Source organism: Pteronotus mesoamericanus, unplaced genomic scaffold (assembly GCF_021234165.1).
Source record: "Pteronotus mesoamericanus isolate MK-2021 breed Mesoamerican mustached bat unplaced genomic scaffold, CSHL_Meso_final contig_702, whole genome shotgun sequence".
Lineage (NCBI taxonomy): Eukaryota > Metazoa > Chordata > Mammalia > Chiroptera > Mormoopidae > Pteronotus > Pteronotus mesoamericanus.
The window spans coordinates 6,576,676-6,596,071 of NW_026555239.1; the positions used below are offsets into that span (position 1 = coordinate 6,576,676).

Consider the following 19,396-nt stretch of genomic DNA (forward strand, 5'->3'; position numbering starts at 1 on the left):
TGCAGTGAGGCCCCGGCGCACCTAGGTGGAGCCCGACCCGCGGTTTTCGGCTGGACCGGCCCCGCCAGCCCCGCCAGCCCCGCCGGCGCGCCAGGCGGGGGCGCTGCAGGGCGGCGGGGATCCCCCGGGTCCCCTCCGCGGCCCAGTGCGCATCGGCGGCCGGGCGGAGCGCGGAGGGCGCGGGCCGGACTCAGATCGCCGCGCGGGCCTGGTCCCCGCTCCCCTCCCGGAGCCTCCCCAGGAGCGGCCGAGCCGCGCGAGCGTCGGACGCGCGTTCCCGGGCAGGAGCAGCGGCGTCCTGCGGGCGGCCGGCGCGGAGCGTCGCCGGCCCCACCTGTCGGCGCGGCCGCCCCGCCGCCGCCGCCGCCACAGCCACCCGCACCGGCAGAGCCAGCAGCGCGAGCACCGCGGGAGCGCCGGCCCGGGCCTCGTCCGGCCGCAGCGGCAGAGGCGCGGGCTCCGGGGAGCGCGGAGGCCGGCACCGTCCCGGGGGGTGGAGGGGAGGGAACCGGCCCACCAGCCCCGGGCCGCGCAAGTTCGATCGCGGCGAGCTCGGCCGGGCCGCACGGGCCCCGGCGGCGGCGATGGTGCGGCAGCCCCGCGCCCTGCGCGCAGCCCCGGCCCCGAGCCCGGCCCTCCGCGGAGGTGGTGGCGGCGCAGCGGCCCCCTGAGCCCCGGGCCGGAGCGAGCGCGGGCGGCGGCGGCGGCGGCGGCGGCGGCGGCAGCGGCAGCGGCAGCGGCGAAGGAGGCGGAGGAAGGCGCCGCCGAGCAGCGAAGGGCCGGGGCCGCGCAGGACCCCCCAGCGCCTGGGCCGTTGCGCAGTCCGCGGCTCGCCGTCCCGGCCCTGCTGGCCGCGCGGCTCCGGGGGCGGCGGTGGGGCTGATTCATGGGGCCGCGGCGGCCACCCCCCCGCGCCCGGGCCCCCGGCGCCCCGCAGCCCGCGATGGTGGCCGAGTGGCCGGACCGGCGGCCGCCGCGGCCCGAGACTTTGTGCTAACCTCCCCGCCCCCGCCCGCCCCCTCCCCGCGCCCCCCCGCTCCCCTCCCCCTGCCCAAAAAGACGCGGATCGCTGCCCGGAGAGGCGCCTCCAGTCGCGGCGGAACGCGGCGCCGGCGGCGGATGGAGGGCGCAAGCGGGCGGCCGCGGCGGCTGCACCCGGCGGGGCGCTGATGCGGCGCCTGGACCTTCGCTGCGCGACTTCGGGGGCGTCGGCCGAGAGGGCACTCCGCGATGCAGCTCTTGAAGGCGCTCTGGGCACTCGCAGGGGCCGCGCTCTGCTGCTTCCTCGTCCTGGTGATCCACGCGCAGTTCCTGAAAGAAGGTAATTGTCCGCGGGCGCCGGCCCTGCGCTCGGCCGGGCTTCCAGCATCTTCCGCCGCCGCTGCCGCCGCGCTCGGCCCGGGCTCGCCGAGCGCCACTGCGGGGCCGGGGGCCGGCAACGGAACCCTCCCCGCGCTCCGGAGGCGCCCGCCGCCCGCGCACACTGGGGTTCGCGGGCGGCCCCGGGAGTCGGGCCGGCGGCGGGCGGCCTCGGCGCCGCTCGCACCGCCGGGAGCCCGGGCCCGCGCCGAGGCTGCCGTTCCGTCCCCTGCCCCGCTCGGTCGGTTGGCGGCGGCGCCCTCCCGCTCTACGCGGGCCTCAGTAGATGGCACCAGCGCTCCACGCTGGCGGGCCGGGAGCGGGGCTCCGGGCCGGCGGGCGTCCAGAGCGAGGCCTGCGCGCTTACACCCCACTGCCGCGTCGCCTTCCGGACCCGGCCTGGGACCGCGGGTTCGGGAGCAAGGACTTCACCGCCTGAGCGCCAGGGCCCCGCACGAAGTTTGCCGAGTCTATCAGCCCCTGCGGAGCGCGGGGCTTTGAGATCCTGTTCTGGGGACTTGATGGGGGCGCACATGTTGATGATCAGACCCTTGCACCTGGAGGTGTCTCTGGGACCGGGAGCCCCGCACCGAGGGTGCAGGAGTGTGGGGGCTGGGATGGCAGGTGGGCACTGCAGTGACCCGGGCCCTCCTGGAAACTTCCTGGTCCCCGGGGCCGGGTTCTTCCGGAGCACCGGAAAGCTCAGGCGGGCCAGCCCCGGCGGAGCGGCGCCCGGGGCCCCCGCTGCCCACGGCTGGCCTGCCCTTGCCCTGAGCTGCCCCCGCCCCCCACGCCGTGCCCCCCACCCCACCCCACTCCCCACCCCACTCCCAGCGCAGAAGGGAGTTGGCGTGGCCGGCGATGCAGGCACATCCTCATTAGCTGTGGGTCCCTACAAAAGCAGGGTTGCAACATTCAGCTGCTTCCCTCCTAATTAACGCGCTGCTGGCTTCCTGGGAGCTGGGGGTGCGGGAGGCCAGCCAGTGCCTCGGCACCTGCTTCGTCAGCCTGGTGTCTCTGTCCCTCTCTTGACTGGGCCCAGGCCCTGGAGGGAGAGGCGGCTGCGCGCGGGGCTGTGCTGCAGGCCTGGCCTGCCCTCTGAGGGATGGACGGGGCCTGCCTCAAGCCGAAGCTGGCCCGGCTCCCCACGGCTTCCTGACCTGCTTCAGCACAGGCTGGCTCTGTGGGTCGGTCCCCGGGGCTGGCAAGTCCCCGGAGGGCTGTTCCGTGCCCAGGGGAGCCTGGACCCACCCAGTCACCGGGGGTCCCTTTGCAGCTGGGCCTTGCCTGGGACACAGTTTTTCACCCTAACCTCCCTGACCTTTCCCTTTGGGGGTCTGCTGTGAACAGGGGACCGGTGCCGGAGCGTCAACGCTCCCTGTAAGGCCCGCGGTGCCTGCGTGCGGGGCTCTTCAGCGGCGAAGGCGATTGTCCCTGGTTTTAAAGCTGTGACCTGGTGGGAGAGTAAAGCTCCGGGGCTGCGGCCAGATGCTGCCCGGCGCCGGCCCGTGGGGGCTGGCAGCTCCCGGAGCCCTTGGGGGCGCTGCCGCCCGCTGGCCCCGGCCTTGTGGGGGGTGTGCGTGGGTTAGGAGGGAGGAGCGGCCGTCTCTTGGAGCAGCAGATGGCAGGTGCAGGCAGGTCAGCGTTCAAGAGTGGGACGGCCCTCAGGGAGCGGAGCCCTCCATGACCAGCCCGGGAGACCCCCACGGACCTCGGCGCTGGCCCCGCAGCAGACACGGCGCGTCCGTCCGTGGTCCGGAAGGCGGGGTGGGAGCAGAGCTGGGGCCGGGGGAGGGGGCAGCTGTACTCGGAAGGCCCAGGGTCTTACAGGCCTCGCCCAGGGGGCGGCCTGGCCTCGCCCCACTGAGCCCTCGAGTGTCCTTGGATGTCCCGTGTCCACCCTGCACGGCTGCATTCGCTCCACGGACGGGGGCCCCTCTGTCCCGTCTCTGTGAGCGGCCGGGATGCAGCGGCTTCCTGCCTTCTTTGAGATGCCCCTTCCAGCCCCGGGTAGCGTTGGGACCAGCCCCGGTCCTGGCGGCCCTGGGCTGCAGGCTCCAGGCCACCTTCTCCCAGCAGCGTGCCGGCCAGCGGGGGGACGGGGGGTGGGCGCGGCGGGCGGCAGCAGCCGGGACTTGCCTGCGGAGAGTGGGAAAGAGCCGCTTAAATGGCCATTTCCGCGGCTCCAGCCTGTTCAGAGGTGAAGAATGGGGAGCACAGGGAGCCGCGGGTGCACACTCCGCCTTTGTCTGAGGATGCGGGCCGGCCCCCGGCTAGCCCGGCCCCTCCGGCCAGGCTGCCCTCAGCGTCTGTGGAGATGAATGGGGCAGCGGACCGGAGAGAGGCGCCTCGTGGCCCCTAATTGTGGCCTTGGCTGGTGTGGCCTTTGTGAGAACGGTCCCCCTGCTGAGACAGGCCCGGCCCGCCCGGCCAGGGAGAAGCCCTGGGCAGAGCCGCAGGCGGGGCGTGGGGTGCGGGGCCGGAGGCCAGGGGTGGGCTGTGCGCCTTCCCTGACTTGTCCCTCGGACACCCCGATAGTCCTCTGCAAGCGGAGCCGCGACCTTTGCAGTGAATGCTGATGCCATGTGTTTGTGAACTACAAGGTTGGGGGGCGGGGGGCCTGAGGGAGCTGGTTTGAGATCTCGCTGCCTGAGCAGGGAGCAGAGTGCGCGCCTGAGGGGAGCCGGGGGGTGCCGTTCTCTGCCATTCTCTTCTCTCCTGCGCTGTACTTGGTCTCAGAACACAGAGTTAAGGAAACAGCTAGAATTACTGTTTTTCAGCTCCCTCTTCTAAAGACTTGACGCTGTTTCTCTCCCAGCTTCTCCATCACCCACGATCACAGCGCTGTGCAGGTGGACGGCTTTCATCTCGGTCTTGATGTACCAGGAGGAATAAAGGAAGACGGTAGAGCAGGGGACGTGGAGGCCGACGCGCCGTCGGCCCGCCCCTCGCACAGCCAGGGGGTGAGGCTCTCGGAAGTGGGAGGCCGGCTGGGGCCAGGCCCACGGCCTGGGGTCCCAGTCTCTCTCTAGATCCTTCCGCGGCAGGGAGCGCGCCCACTGCAATCGGGAGGGCCGCTGCCTGGGCAGACCCCCGCGGGGAAGCGCTGGGGACGCGCGTGTGCCTCGGGCCACCGTTGCAGGGACCCGGCCCCCCTCCCAGACCTGCCCCTGAGTCGCCTGCTGCTCCCAGGGCTGATGAGTAAACAGGACTCGACTTCCGTGTATTTACTTAGCTCGTGACCCTGGAAGGGAAGTGTCCTTCGGCGGACCCGTGAGGGCGCGGGGCAGGCCTGGCCTGCGGGGCCGCCCTGGGGCCTCTGTGAACGGCCGTGCTCTGCGCTGACCGCTGGCGGCCGCCGTCCTCACGAGACAGCAGCCAGCAGAGCGTTGGTGTCTGTTGCCGCTGTCAGCTCATTTGAAGGAAGGGACTGAGGTCTCGGGCTGACACAGCGCGGCTGCTGGCACGGGCCTTGTCAGGAACGTCTGCTGAACGCAAGGATCATCGTGGCTGTAGCCCCGCGTCCGGGGGTCCGCAGGGCAGCGCTGCGGGCGCCCGCCCTGTTTGGTGAGGGTGTGGTGGACCCCCAGGCCCCTGCCGACGCTTCAGGAGCAGGAGGCACTTCTCTGTGGGTCCAGGCCCCGGGCTGCCCTGCTCCGTCCTCGGGATCAGTGGCTTTGGAGGGAGAAAGGCCCAGGAGCTGGAGATCTTTGTGCTGCTCCCAGCCATGCTGAGCCCCGCCCCCCCCCCAGCCTTGCCCTTGGGCTGCAGGGCTCCCGCCGGGGGGGCCTGGCTGCCGATGGCCCCGAGTGGGTCTCCAGGCTGCGTGCAGAGGGGCCGAGTGGGTGCCCCGCCCCCGCAGACGGTCTGAGAGGCCAGGTGCCTACGGGCGGCTGGGGGGGGGGGCGTTGCAAAGGCCCACAAAGTAACCCTTTTCATCATTTGCTGTCATTTCTTGTGTGACGAGGACTCGCACTACAGCCCACACACTGTAACGGGGACCTTGCTGCCAAGGGTCTGACGACTGTAAAAGTTAAAACCCAGAGGGACTGGTCCTGGGCCACCTTTCAGGCATGACACAGTCGCCACAGGCCTGCACGGCGACCATCCCTGTTTCCAGGGGCCCCGGGGAGGACAGACGCCATTCCTGGGTCCGCCGCGCCCTGTCGGGGACTCACGGCGCGCTCCCCGGCTGCTGTGTGGGGCGTCCGGAGCCGAGGGCACCGCGGAGAAGAAGGCAGGGACACAGTGTGTGTCTGCTGACGTGTGTGCATGTGCACATATGTGGTTCTATTGATTCTATTGGTCAAACGTGTTCATAGTGGCATGTGAGGTCCTGGGGCATGTGAAGGACACGGGATACACTGTGAACGTGATTTGAGGCGCAGCCCCTGGGTTGGGGAGCAAGGGCGGGGAGCCCCCTACTCCCTGTCTACGTGCGGCGCTCACACAAACGTGCACTGCAGGAAGTGTGTTGCAGGATGAACTCTTACAGCATGTAACGTCACATGTGTGAGGGTGTGTGCCCAGCACCCGTGGCTGCCTGCACACGGCTCCCAGCGGACAGACACGGTGCCTCAGATGGACACTTGCAGGGCCCTAGGTGCCCCCACCCCGGCTGCCGCGGGGACAGCCCTCCGCTCGGGGCTCCCTCCTCCACCCCGCGGCCATCTGTCCTTGGACCCGCCTCTCCGGACATGTGGCACAGCTGTGTCCTCTGCTCTCTCACACACACATGTGCACAAATAGAGTGTACACACCTCACAGGCATACTCATGTCGCAGCCCCGTGCACACATACATGCAAGCTCACACACCACACACAAGGCACTTACAAACAATATGTGCACACATGCCGTGCCCGCACCTACACACACACGTGCACACACCCGTGTGCCTGCGGCCTCTTGCCTGGGGGAGGCAGGCTTTGGGCGCGGCCCTCGCAATCAGTCTCCTGAGCCTGACTCCCAGCACGCTGGTCTTCTAGAAGTTTCCACACACCCAAGCAGCCACGCCACAGCCTGTGGAAGGTGCGTGTCCACAGTGGAGGCCCGGCAACGTCCCAGGCCAGCAAGCCGGCGGGGTTCTCTGTTCTGCTGTGCGGGCCCGGGGCGGCCGGGGAGCTGCCCGGCTCCTGTGCGCCCACCCCCGCCCCGTGCTCCAGGGCCCGCCGCAGGCTCTGTGCCAGGCGAGGTCGCACAGGCCGGTGCAGGGGCCCCTTGGGAATAGGAAGCCGGGTTCCAGTGACACCAGGCGAGTCAGTGGGCCGCCAGCAACCTGAGTCTCCTCAGTGGGTGCGAAGGATGGGAAGGTGGGAAGAAGCTTGGGGTGGCCGCGGGGGCACCTGACAGGCGGGCCTGGCACCTGGTTGCGAGGGAGCTGCTGTCAGGCTCTGCCGGAGGAAACAGCTCACGGGGACGGGCAGTCCCCTGGTTACTCACAGGGGCCGGGGGGTGCGCGGGGTGCTGGGGGTGGGCCGAGGGCGCACGGGGCGGACCCCGCCCGGACTCCCGTAACTGAAGAGGCGGGTAGCTGGTCTCTTCACAAGCTCGTACCGGGTGTCTGGGTCCCTCTGCTTCCGTCCCCGCCGCCCCCCCCCCGCCAGGTGCCTGACTGTCACTTCTGAGTTCGTCCCTGTGCCCTGTCCCCGAGACCAGGCTATTTTCCCTGGAGGCTCGGCTGTGGCTGCCAGTGGCTGCCCAGGACGCAGGATCCTGGGTCCAGGGAGCCCCCTGAGGATGGCTGGGCTCTCTCTCCCTCCTAAGGGCTCTGACCTCTGGCCTGTGTTCCAAAAGGGAGCCCCAGGACCAGCGGGAGGGGGAGGGGTGGATGCGGGTGAGGGACGAGGCCCCCGACGTGGGGTCCTGGAGGAGGCGGCCGGCCAGGTGTGGGTGCTTAGGGCCCGGCGCCGGAGCGGCCAGGGCTCGCCGGCCTGGGCTGGGGCCCCCGGCCTGGACCCGGCCCCTGAGTGGCAGAGGCAGGTGCAGGTGGGCTGGGATCCGCCGGCACCCCCACCGCTGCCCAGCGACTGAGCGCATTCTCCCGGCCACGCCCCCGCGCCGGAAGCCGGAAGCGAGGGCATCCGCGCTGTGGTCCTCCCTCCGCGGCCTTGCTTCCAAACGGGCCCCGGCCGCGCACCCCAGGAGGCCCGGCCGAGGGCTGGGGTGTCCCGGCAGGAAGGGGGTCTCAGGCAGGGTGGGTGCCACCTCGACGTCGCCCGCGGCCCTGCTCTGGGCTCAGGCGGAGAGCAGGGGACTCAGCTGGGGCCTCTGGCGGGTGCCGGGCCCTGGACTCCTGGTATGACAGCGGCATCCGGCGGGGCAGCCGGGCTGGACGTGCCGGGGGCGGCTCCCCCCACCGTGGCCCCTGCCCCTGCAGCCTCCGGCTCCCCGAAGGGCGCCGTCCTGCGGAACGTCCCGGAACACCCACCCCAGACCGCGCCTCCCCGCCCCGGACGCTGCTGCGTGGTCCTGCCCGTGCGTGTCGAGAGGGGGCCACGCCACCTTTAAAGTACGCACTTTTCAAAACCATTGTCTGCCTGGAAACGGTGGGTTTTGTCAGTGATTCGCTTTCTCCTGTGGCTCCAGCCGCCACGGGGCGGGCCCTCGATGGACACGCTCCCCGGGGAGGAGCCCAGGCCTTGCTTATAAATAACCCGGGACTTTGTAGACGGTAAACCCCGTCTCCAGCCTGCGCAGCCGCAGCACCCCGCTCCCCGGGGCCGTTGCCTGGGTGACAGCTTCGATAGGCAAGCAGGCCCCAGCTTGACGCGCATGTATTGGCTGCCTACTGTATGCAGGCCGGCTGTGTGCGGGGGCAGCTGGAGAGCCGGTGGGAACCGGAGGCTGGGCTGAGCTCAGGTGTGTGTGCTTGTGAGCAAAGCCCAGCTGTGGGGACCACGCGAGGACCCCCAAAGGACAGGTCCGCTGCAACCCGTGGGCCTGGCCGCCTCTGGAAGCCCGGGCTCCGCAGGTGTGGTTACGGTAAGGATCTCCCGTCGAGGCCTTACTGGTTTGGGGTCCCCCCTAAATCCAAAGACAAGAGAAGAGCCACAGGGAGAGGCCACGTGGAGCCGGAGGCAGAGGCTGGGGAGTGATGGGCCCCCAGCCAAGGGACACCAGCCGCCACTATAGGCCAGAGACGTGGGAGGGACCTCCCCCGAAGCCCCCGGAGGGAGCGCGCTGGCCTGCGCCTGCCCGATGCAGGGCTTGTGTGTGGCTCCAGGACAGCATGACAATGTGTTTCTGCTGTTTGAGGCCACCGATCTGTGGCAAGTGTTCGGCGGCCCCAGGGCGCTGGCAGGACACACGCAGGTCACAGCGGTGTTGCCACCCGTCTGGCGGGTCTGTCTGTCCTCCCGCCCCCGTCTCTGGGAGGGCCTGGTGGGCAGGCAGTCCCTCAGGTCCTCCGTCGGGGCGTTGGGGCTCTCGGCAGGGACGGCCCCCGCGCGGCCGGCTGAGGCAGGAGCCGGTCTCCCCGGGAGGCCGGTCCAGCGGACACGCTCCACATGCCCCATGCATGTAAATCCACCGTCTCCCCGAGCGAGGGCCCGCGCCGCTGCCGGCGTGGAGATGGCTTTATGGGGGGCGCGGACGGGCATTTCTCACTTTAATGGCTGTGTGTTTATTTTTATGGTTACCTCCTATTTACAGCAACAGCCCTGGCTTTCCGTTTACAGAGAGGCCGGCGTTTCCTTTCGCGGGTGGAGTGACGCGCGATACGGGGAAACCGTGACCGAGATGCCCTGCTGGCGGGACCCGTGTTTACTGAGCACCTACTGAGTGCTGGGGGCGGGGGCATGGGCGGCGGGCGGTCTCTGGGCGCGGGCCCGCGAGGGGCCCTGTCCCTCCCTTGGGTATCCGGCTGGCGGAGGAGGAAGAAGCCCTCGGAGCAGGGAGGCGGCCGCAGAGAGGGCACAGCCAAGGGGGGCGAGGCAAGGGCCCGGCTGCCTGGGGGCCGTACGGAGGGCCGGGGTGGGGGTGCTCGGGGCGCCAGGCACCGCCAGCTCCTAGTCCTGGGGTCCAAAGGTCAGACACGGCGTTGGCAGGGTCGGCTACCCCGGAGGCTCTGGGTCCTTCCAGGCCCCTGCCCACCCCCGGGTCTGCCACCGCCTCTCCGCAGGCTCTGCCCGAGGTCACACAGCCTCTCCGCTCCCTGAGTCCGGCCTTCCTTTCCGCTCACGTAGGAGGACGCGTCCTTGGCCCGCCCAGCGCCCGGTCGATCTCATCCGAGATCCCTCATTAAATCCGCAGGGTCACTCGCTCCACGTAAAGCTGCTTCGGAGGTTCTGGAAAGACCCAGCTTTGGGGACCAACGTCAGCCTGCTGGGCGGGGGGTGTGCCCCCAGGGCCGAGACCCCGGTCTCGCTGATCTTAGAGTGACAAGCTCCAGGCCCCCTGGGCCAGCCCCACCGCTGTGTGGGGGTCTCCTGGCGGCTGTGGCCGGCGTGGTGTGGGGGCCGCCTGGGTGACGAGGCAGTGGCTTCCTCCCTCCTGGGGACCCAGCCGCTGAAAGGGGCTGGACAGGGAGGCCCTGTGCCCTGGGCCCTGGGCACCTCTCCCAGCTGCCCTAGGAGCCCGAGGGCACATGCCCGTCTGAACGTTAACATTTCTTTTTTAAGAAAATCATGAAACCAGCTTGACATTGGTGCCTGGCTCCCCCAGGCACTCTGGGTCCAATCCGAATAGGCTGCTGCCGACTTAGCAGTTACCTGGCATGGGATTTTGAATGCATTTCTAACATTCTCTTTCTTCCTGATTTACTCCAAATGCGTTCACCCGGCACCGCTTGAGCCTCATGCAGTTCCCCCTCCCGTGGAGTGTGAGGCAGGGCCCTGAGGGCAGAGTGCAAAGTCCTGTCCCTGGAGGGTGTGAGCAGGGGGAGGGGGTAAGGAACCTTCTAGAACGGAAGGTGCTTCCTCCTGGGTGGAAAGCGCTGTTAGGGCCAGAGGCTTGGGGAGCGGGGCGGGGGGTCCCCAGGCCAACTGAGGCTGCCCCAGGGTCCTGCCCCTCGTCCCCTCACCCGAGGCGCCTGACCCGGGGCCGCTGCCGGACGCAGTGCCTGTCAGCAGGGCGGCCCCCGACCTGGCCGTGGGAGGGGGTTAGGGTTAGAGTTAGGGTTAGGCGCTCAGGGTCCGGGAGGGGGCTGAGGGGCCTCACCCTGGAGACAGGCCTCTTATTTAAGGGGGGGTCATGGATGCCGGGGGTGGCCGTGGCGGGTTCCAGATAAGAGGGGACAAGGACAGGTCGGGGCTGAGCTGCGGGGCCAGGGACCCCGGAATGGACCAGTGGGGGCGCTGGGGCGGGTCTGGCCGGTCACTGAATGGCAGAGAAACGTCTCACGGGCCCAGCCCGATCAGCTCCCCAAGTGCCCACCGGGACCGCCGCTTCCTCCCTGCCCCTGCCACCTCCAGGCAGAGCGTTCCGGGCCCAGGATGGCCCAGCGCACAGCAGGGGGTCTGCAGGCTCGGCCGGTGCCTCTGGGGTGTCGGTCCCCAGAAGCTGCCGGCAGAGGTGGGCAGCGCACCGCGGCGTGTGTGTCTCCCGAGCGCTCGGCGGTCCACGCAGCAGTATTTTTAGCTACTTTTGTTGGTATTTTCCTTCTCTCCTGAAGCCCTTCTTTACAGAGCTGTGGTTTCCTAGGAGGCAGATTATGATAAAGTCCAGCAAACAGGAGCCTCTCCCCGCCCGCCAGTGCCGGCATCTGCAGGAGTCCCAGGCCTCGGAGCGGCCCTTCTCCCTCTGAGCAGCAACGCCTGTGCTCGTCCTCGGGCTCCGGGGACTCACAGGGGTGACGTTGGGGCCGGGGCCCTGCCCGGCCAGGGGCTGCACATGGCACAGGGCATGGCAGACCTCTGTGTGACGGACCCCGGAGACACACGACCCAATGGGACGGCGGAGCCTCGCAGGCTGCGTGGGCCAGGGACCTCCTGGCTTGTGCCCGGCCCAGGCTTGTGTCTATCTCAATATAAGTTGCCACCTGGGGGCCTGGGGCTCCCAGGAAGAGGGAGCGAAACCGGGGCCTCACACAGAGACCCCTCCAACATTGGCGGACTCCCTGCTCCCAGAACGACCACCCCAGGCCCCGCCGTCTCTCCAGCCCCCTGGGGGGGAGGTGCCGCGGTCAGTTCCAGCGGGAGGGGGTGGGGGACACAGCTGCCCGCGCAGGGGTGTCGGGCTGTGTGAAGAAGTTGCCGAGATAGGTGCGTTTTGTTCGCACATCGACGTGCGGCCGCCAACAGCAATGAGAAGCTTTCTGCCGGGCGGGGGCCCGGAAGCTGCTCTCGGCCCAGCTGAGCCGAGCGGGGTCCAGTGGGGCCTCAGACACCATCCCTGTGTGCCGGGGACAGGGAGGGGCGCGGCTGAGGGGGGGCGTCGGGCTCGCCCTGCAGTGAGCAGCCCACCGGCCGGCACAGGGCCCGCAGCCCTGAGCCTCGGGCCAGGGACGACCCGCGGGCGAGCTGGTAATTAGTGCTGAGTGTCCCCGGCGTCGCGCCCTAATCCTTTAAGAACCGAGATCGGCTCCATCGACAGCTGAGTTCCAAGCCAAGAAAATTAAAACCCCTACGTGCTATCGTGTGGCCTTATTAAGTGGCAAGATTATACAAAAAAAACCCTCCGGTGTGATCATGCGGCGTCCGGGCGACGCCTACAGGACCCGCATCACCCCGTCCTCCAGGGTGGGGGTGCCGTTCCCGGGAGTTAGCGGTTAGTGTGGAAGCCTTAACTTCACACTCACAGGGCGCATTCCTGAGCGTTTGAAACGCGGGTTGAAAGCGGCGCCGGCCTTGCGCAGGCCTGGGGGTGGGGGGCGTGCGAGGAGGCCTGGCTGGCCTCCTGGGGGAGGTGGTCCTGGCGCCTGGCAAGGGAGCCTTGAGGACGACATGGCGCTCGGGGACAGAAGCCAGGCACCGAAGGACAAACCCTGCAGCCCAGGATTCACCTGCACGAGGCACCGGAGGGGCCCCGTCCACGGAGACGGGAGGGGGGGCGCCAGGGGCCAGGGGGGAGGGAAGCGCTGGGGAGAGTGTTCACGGGGACAGACTTTCCCTTTGGAAGACGGAGAGTTCCAGAGGCGATGGTGGTGAGGGTGGCTGAGCTCTGCGGGCGTCATCAACGCGGCTGTGCCCCGAAAACGGGTAAGGTGCCTGGTGTTCGTGTGCTTTACCACCGTTTGAAAAGCCACGTTCTCAGTGTGTCAAAGGGCAAGGGCGGTATGGCTGGATTACCCTTTGGAAGATCACAGGCTCTATTTTCAGGGAAGTTTTAGGGTCAGCAACAAGCTGAGCGGAAGCGCAGGCCCTTCTGAGGGCCGTGCCGACGCACTGCGCTTCGCCGACGTCGGGGTCCGTCTTGGTGGTGCACGTCCCGGGGGCCCGGACGCCCCGGGGACCGCCATTCAGTCTGTACCCAGCACCAGGGGTGCACACTGCTCATCCACTGGCGAGGCAGGAGGAAGGGGGGCGTGGGGGCGACATTGAGCCCGGGGTCCATTCCCCGTGCGCCTCCGGGAGGGCCAGGCCTGTGCGTCCAGGAGGACAGGGCTGTGCTGGGACCCCTCACCTTCGGCCTCAGACTCCGCCTCCGCCGGCACTTCCTCCCCCTCCTCAGTGGGTGGGGTCACACCTTCTAACCTGGCAAGAGCCCCGCTCCCTCCAGGGGACACCGTGCCCGCCTCCTCCCAGAGTCCCGGGCGTCCTCAGTGATTCTCGGGCGTGTCCACGAGGGTCACGCTGCGTGGCTTAGACAGGCGCATAACTCGCTGCTGCCGAGGCATCCAGAGAGTGGGTCCCGGCCGACCGATGCCTCCCCGCCCCCGCCCCGGCCGCCGCCCCTCCGTGCCTGGTCTCCTGGCCCTGCCGTCCCCAGCACGTCTCACCCAGGGAATCAGGCCGACGGGGCCCTTCCAGACTGGCTTCCTTCATGGAGTCGCACGCACCCGAGGCTCCTCTGTGGCTTTTCCTGGTTCAAGAGTTCGTTTCTTTTTGTCACGGGGCCGCTTCCCGGGCTGCAGGGACCACGGCTTGTCCCCTCACCTTCTGGAGGACGCGCGGCCAAGTCCGGTTCAGGGACATGGTGAGTAAGGAGCTGCCCTAAACGCCCGTGTGCAGGTTGCGGCGTGGACGCAGGCACTCGCCTTGGTCAGGGTCGACGCCAGGGACCGCGGCTGCCAGGTCCTGTGGGGGCATGCGTCTGGTTCTGTAAGGAATGTCCGAGGTGGCTTCCGTGGTGGCTGCGCCCTCTGCAGGTCCCCGGTGGTGGGCACACTGTCCCCGGGCCCCACGTCCTCGCCGTCCCTCCGTGACGGGCAGGTTTGGGGCTTTCGGTCACTCCAACAGGTGTGCAGTGCCATTCGGTTGTCGTTTCCGTTGGAAATTTCCCGGTGACTGTGAGGGCGAACGTGTTTTCAAACACTCGCAGGCCATGTGGGGAGAAGCGCGTGCCCGTGTCGCTTGCCCGTTTCCAAACGGGGCCGTTGGCTTCCCCCTGCCGAGTTGCGGGGGCTGCCGTGGATTTTGGGTTGGGTCCTGCACCGCACGCTGGCCTGCGGGTCCGTGTCCCTGCCCCGCGGCTCCTCTTTGCATCGACGGCGGCTTTTGAGAACAGGAGTTTTTAACGTTAGTGAAGTTTGCTTTACCAATATTTTAATTTTGCGGATCATATGTTTGGGGTCTTATTTGACCGCTCGTTACCACACTGAAGATCATGTAGACTTTCTCCTGCTTTTTCCAGACATTTTCCATTGCGGTGCTTTCCCTTCCGGTCCACTCTGAGCTGACTTGTGAAAGGCATCAGGGCTGGGTCCAGAGCCGTTTTTGCACGTGGGGGTCCTGACCCCCCGCCTCCCCAGGCGCCTCGAGCGGGACCCCCCACCCCAGCCAAGAAGCCGGTCAGCCCAGGGGTGGGGCAGCCTCAGGAGCCCTCGGGTGCCCATCCCAGCTGGAGACCCCACCCCACATCCTGCCGGGGGGTGGGGGGCAGGGGGGGCAGACGCTGGCCACCAGCAGCGGTGGAGGCGGGGCCTGCGCCAGGCCAGGGTCCGCCCTGTGTGTCCGGCAGCCACCATGGGTCCTCCTGGTACCAGAGGCCAGGAAAGTGGGGCCACATGGAAGGTCCCTCGAGGGCCCCGACAGGGTGCCCAGTGCTACCTGCGGGCAGGGGCTGCGCCCTCCCAGGGCCCAGGTGCACCGAGGGGCCCTCCCGCAGAGGCGAAGGGGAGCTGTGGAGGGGGTACTGGCTGCGGGGGCAGGGGGAGCCCTCGCCTGCCAGCGAGGCTGGACCCCAGCGCCTGGAGGGGGAGGTGACTTGTGGGGAGCCACGAGGGCCCTGCGAGGTCCCAGGAGGGGCCCCTTCACCGTGAGCCTCACATCACCGGGGCTGCTGAGCGGGAGGATGAGCCAGGCTCTGCCCGACCCCTCGGCCCCCGCGTCTCCCCTCTTCTCACGGTCTGTCCCCCAGCCAATAAGGAGCTGCCTCGTTGTGCAGGCCCGCAGCCGGCCACGGGCCGTGTGTCCTCAGAGCCACGCCGGGCACGCCTTCCCCTGACCTTTGCGAAGCCACAAACGGCAGCGTAATTACCCCGCGTTCACGGCGTTGAGCCAACAGTGTCGCTTGGGGCTCGGGCTGTGGCCGGCCGTCCCAGTGCCTGGTGGGGGAGGGCAGGGGAGGGTACGCACGGTCTGCGGCCGGCGTTCTCCACCTCTGTCCTTCCCGGTCCTGAAACCAGGCGGCTGGGCCCCGGAAGCGCCCTCCCTGGCTGACCACCGGGCTCAACGGGGCCACAGCCCGGAGGGGCCACCCATCAGCCACAGGACACACTTGCTCCTGGGCAGGGCCGGGCTCCAAGAGGACGGGGAGCCCGGCCCCCCACCCCGCCCCGCCTGCAGGCCTGTCCCGCGCAACGCACGTGGCTTCGTGAGCCCTCTCGGGAATGTTCGGGAGGGTCTGGCCTCAGCCGCCCCGTTCTCCCCGCCGCCCTCCAGCGGGCTCAGCCTCTCCTTAAGGTTGGGGCAGACTCAGCTGTGCGGCTGGCCTGGCACCCGCTGTGACCTGGGGGACCCCCCGCGCTGCGTCACGGCCCAGGTGCCCGGGCAGGCGCTGCGTCGGCCCAGGCGAGCGGGTCCTTCTGGGCCGGCCGTTCCCCCCTGCGTGGGTCTTCCCCGCGCAGACCCCGTGGCCCCGGAAGGGAGCCGCCTGGACGGACCTCCCCGACGCGGAGGGAGCCCCCATCCCTCTGGGGTCCCAGGGCCTGGAACCCCAACAAAACCCAAAGCAGGGCGGCCCTGTTGACTGGAGGTCAGCCAGGGGGTCTCCGAGGCTCAGCATTAATGTAGGAGTGGGGGGGCCGCCCACAAGCGGCGCCAGGACCTGCGTCCGGGCACGGGTGGCCTCTCGTGCCCCCCGGGGCCAGCCCCCCCCACGCCGCCTCGCCTGCCCCGCGCCGCTGCCCCGTGGCCTGGACCAAGGCAGCCTCCGGGCCAGACCAGGAAGTCAGGCGGGCCGGGCGCCCCCGCCCCCGCGAGCTGCGTGGAAACCTGGCCCCCGGCCCCCCGCACCCGAGCGTCCCGGCCGCACCCCTGGTCTCTCTGATGCCATCCTGGCGATGAGCGGGGAGGGCCAGCTGTGTGGACGGAGGGCCCGGGGGTTAAGGGCCGAGTTGAGGCTGGGGGCCCCAGAACCCCATGGAGGCAGTTTCGGGGGCATCTTGACCCGGGCCAGGTTGGGCCTGAGCGCAGGCTGCCAGCCCAGCGGGTGGCGTCCAGCAGGCAGAGGCCCAGGGAGCCCCCGAAGAGGGAGGGTGCGGGGCCCCGGTGGCCGCGGCGATGGCGGCAGGTGCTGGTGGGGCGCGCGGCCGGCCCTGAGTCTCTGGAGCGGGTGGCCCTGCCCCGCACTTCCCATCGGCATCTCCCCTGCCCCGGGCCCGCGGGGGCTGCCACGAGCCCCCCGCCCAGCAGCTGCAGCCTGCCGGCTGGGGTCCAGCCGTGACCGCCCACGTGGCCTTCCCTCCGGGCGGGGCCAGCCTGGAGGTCGGGGACCATCCGCACAGCGGGATGCGCCGGGCCGACCTCACACCAGGGGCTGCCCGGCCCCCCGCCCCGAGGCCTGGGCCGCAAGGGCCGGGGAAGGGGCCCCCCGGTGGGGCCTGAAGGCGCGGCATCGTCTTGTCTGCCTCACATGCTGTCCACTCAGCTAACCCCGGCCGTCCCGCTCTGTCCCTCAGAGAATGGGGGCTCGGCGAGCGGCCACACGTGCTCAGCCGGCTCTGGGAAGTCACACCGAGACAGAGAATTGGATGTCAGGGTCTAACAGCAAACTCAATCTCCGTGTAACTCAAATATTGAGACTGTAATACTCCATCTGATCTTAAACAGTGTTTTTTTCTTTAGTTTTTAATCTTCATGCTAAGTGTCTATATGACTAGGGATCAAGTTAAACACTGGTCACTTAATTGGCGAGCACAGTGTCCGGGGAGGGGGCGGGCAGCTCTGATTGAGGAGTGACGTCTCCTACGGTGGCCGGAGAGGCTGGCGGGGGGTCAGGGAGGCCCCGTGCCGCTGGGGACGCAGCCTCCTGCTGGAGCGGGAGCCCCGGCCCCTCGCTGCGCCCGGGCTGGAGACGGGACCCTGGGTCCGCAGCCCGCGCGCGGCCCTCGTGGGGGGCAGCTGGAGCCGCGGCTGGACCCGGGTTGCGCCGTCACCGCGGGCGTCGGGAAGCGGGTGGGCTGCGCCCAGGCCGGGAGGGAGCAGAGGGCCCCGCGCCGGGTGCCGGGGCAACGCCTGTGGCTGCCGTCTTGCCGTCCCTTGGCCAGGCGGGTGGCGTGTGGGTGAGGGACGCCGCGTGCACAGGGAGAGGACCTGCCTGGGCGGCCCCCCGGGAATGTGGGGGCCGCGCGCTCACACGTCGCCTGAGCTGGGGCGCCCGCGGGAAGGGGAGCACCGTGCCGTGGAGGTGTGCACACGCGTGTGTGCCCTGGGCAACCCCCGGCACACTGAGGCCTCCCCAGCCCCTGCCTCCTTCTCAGGGGCTGTTGGCCTCCGGCCAGGCTGGCAGGTAAGTCCTGCCCACGGCAGAAGCAGGACAGTGGCCTCATCGCGCGGCCTCGCCGGGCTGCACCGGCTCCGCCTCCGCCTGGGGCTGCTCCAGGGTTGTGAGGAGGTGCCCGAGCACACAGAGATCTGTGCAAGGAGAGGGGAGCCCCCCCCCCGTCCCCGACGCCCTCCAGGCTGAGTGGCTCCCCCGCCCTCGCCCACGGTGCAGGTCCCATCCTCTTTACTACCGGTGATCCCTTTAAATGGTTTCCTCCGGATTTTGCAACTTACGTTTCCTCACGGCGTAGGGCGTCGGCAGGAAGCCCAGCACGGACGTGGGGCGTGAGTCAGGAGGTGCCCGGCCGTGGGGGGAGGCTGGACGCATGCAGCGGGGAGGCCGCGGCCCCTCAGCACCGTGGACAGCGCTGGGCAGCCTGTCTGGCCGCCCTGTCCGGCCCAGGGAGGGAGGTGGGGCCCAGGACAGCGCCCGAGAGCGCCGGGGCCCTGCTGTCCGCTCCGGCCTGGGACCTGCGGTGTGGCACCCTTTCTGCCGTGAGGTTTGCCCCGGAGTTGCCTTGTCAAGTGCTGTCCTGTGACTTGACAGTTACTGATCAGCAGCGGGGACCCTGGGCTCCCCACCCGCCCGGCCCCCCGGGACCACGCCCCGGGGCGTCCTCAGCTCGGGGGCAGACATGTCCAGGACGCAGTTATGTTTCCAACCCTGATGTCGCGACGTGTCCTCTGCTGGCGCGAACGGAATCCGCGTCCGCGTAACCACGACGTCGTGCCTCCCAGAGGCCCTGCGAGGCCCAGGACGCTGGCACAGGTGCCGGATCGCAGCGGGTGGGGGCGCGTGCCGACGCGGCCTGTGCCCCGGGCCACCGGGCTTCCCGCGTCCCCAGCGCCGCGCCCTCCCCACCAGACACACACGCACTTGGTTGCAGGTGAGGTGCCCCAGGCATCCCTTCTTCCAGAAGCTTCCCCTGGCCACCCCGCCCTGCCCTCCGTCCCTCCCAGTCCCCGTGCTGCCTCCACGGGGTGGCCTCCTCGTCTGGGTTCCCCGGCTCCCCGGGCCCAGGGCCGGGGGCTGTGGGAGGCAGAGCCCCCCTCCCTGGGACCCACGTTTGGGACCAGACTGGGCCCCACGTGCTTCTCGGGAAGCGTCACTTCTGAGCTCCGGGCAGGTCCCGCTGGCCCCCTCTCCTCTCATCCAGGCCCTGCCCAGGCCGGCCCCGCCCGTCTGCGCGCCCCTCGTGTTCGTCCCCCGCCGGTGACACGTGGGACTGTCAGCTACCAGCCTCGCGTGCCCCTGCCAGGGCCTCTCCGAGTCCCTTCTGCCCTCCGGCCGGTCAGATGTCCTTGTAGATTTGGGTCATCGCCCAGGGATTTAACGGCTTGTCTGTGGCGCCCCGAGAGCACAGGGCGCTGCACGGGTGGGGGGCCCAGGCCGGACCAGACCGCCCCAAGCCACCCGCCCCCGCCTGCCCGGCGTCCTCAGGGCGCCGGTCCCCAGAGCCGCCCTCTGCCGCGCCGCCTGTCGGAGCCGAAGGGTCGGAGCGAAGGGTCCGGGGCAGAGGGACGCATCCGGCACAGCTTGCATTTAAGACACTGTCTTGCTGGTCGCGACCCCTGTTTGGGGACCAGGTGGGCGTCCTGAGGGGCCGGTGTCCGCACTCAGCCTGCGTCCCCAGTCTGGCTCAGGGAGTCAGCCGAGTGTGACAGGGCATCACTCAGCACACAGCAGCCGCGCCGGCCCGTCGGCCTCGGCGCTGGGCCCTGCCACCTGGGGCCTGCTGGTGTGGCCGCGGGGACGTCCGGCCGAGGCCCAGCGCCCCGAATCCTGAGCCCCCGGGGGCGCGACCTGGCCCCTGGGGGCGGGTTCTGTGAGACCTGCCGACACAGGCCGACGGGCACGCTGGCCCGTGGCGGTCAGGGAAGCCGGCGTGGCCCTCGTCTCGTCCGGCTCGGCGGCGGCCTGGGGCCCCAGGTGACGGAGGCAACCCGACCGCGG

The 19,396-nt window shown here is 69.7% G+C and overlaps 1 protein-coding gene across 2 annotated transcripts in view; it reads left to right on the top strand.

The window, feature by feature from the left end:
- Positions 1-19,396, top strand: part of TAFA5 (TAFA chemokine like family member 5) — a 95,285-nt gene that overhangs the window by 41,892 nt on the left and 33,997 nt on the right. The window contains exon 1 of one of the 2 annotated variants that reach the window (XM_054582602.1): positions 1,097-1,321. The exons of the other annotated variant lie outside the window; for it this stretch is intronic. Within the exon in view, the coding sequence (XP_054438577.1) occupies positions 1,231-1,321 (91 nt within the window). The 5' untranslated portion in view covers positions 1,097-1,230. Of the gene's footprint in view, positions 1-1,096; positions 1,322-19,396 lie in introns of those variants that run through there. 2 annotated transcript variants of the gene reach the window in all.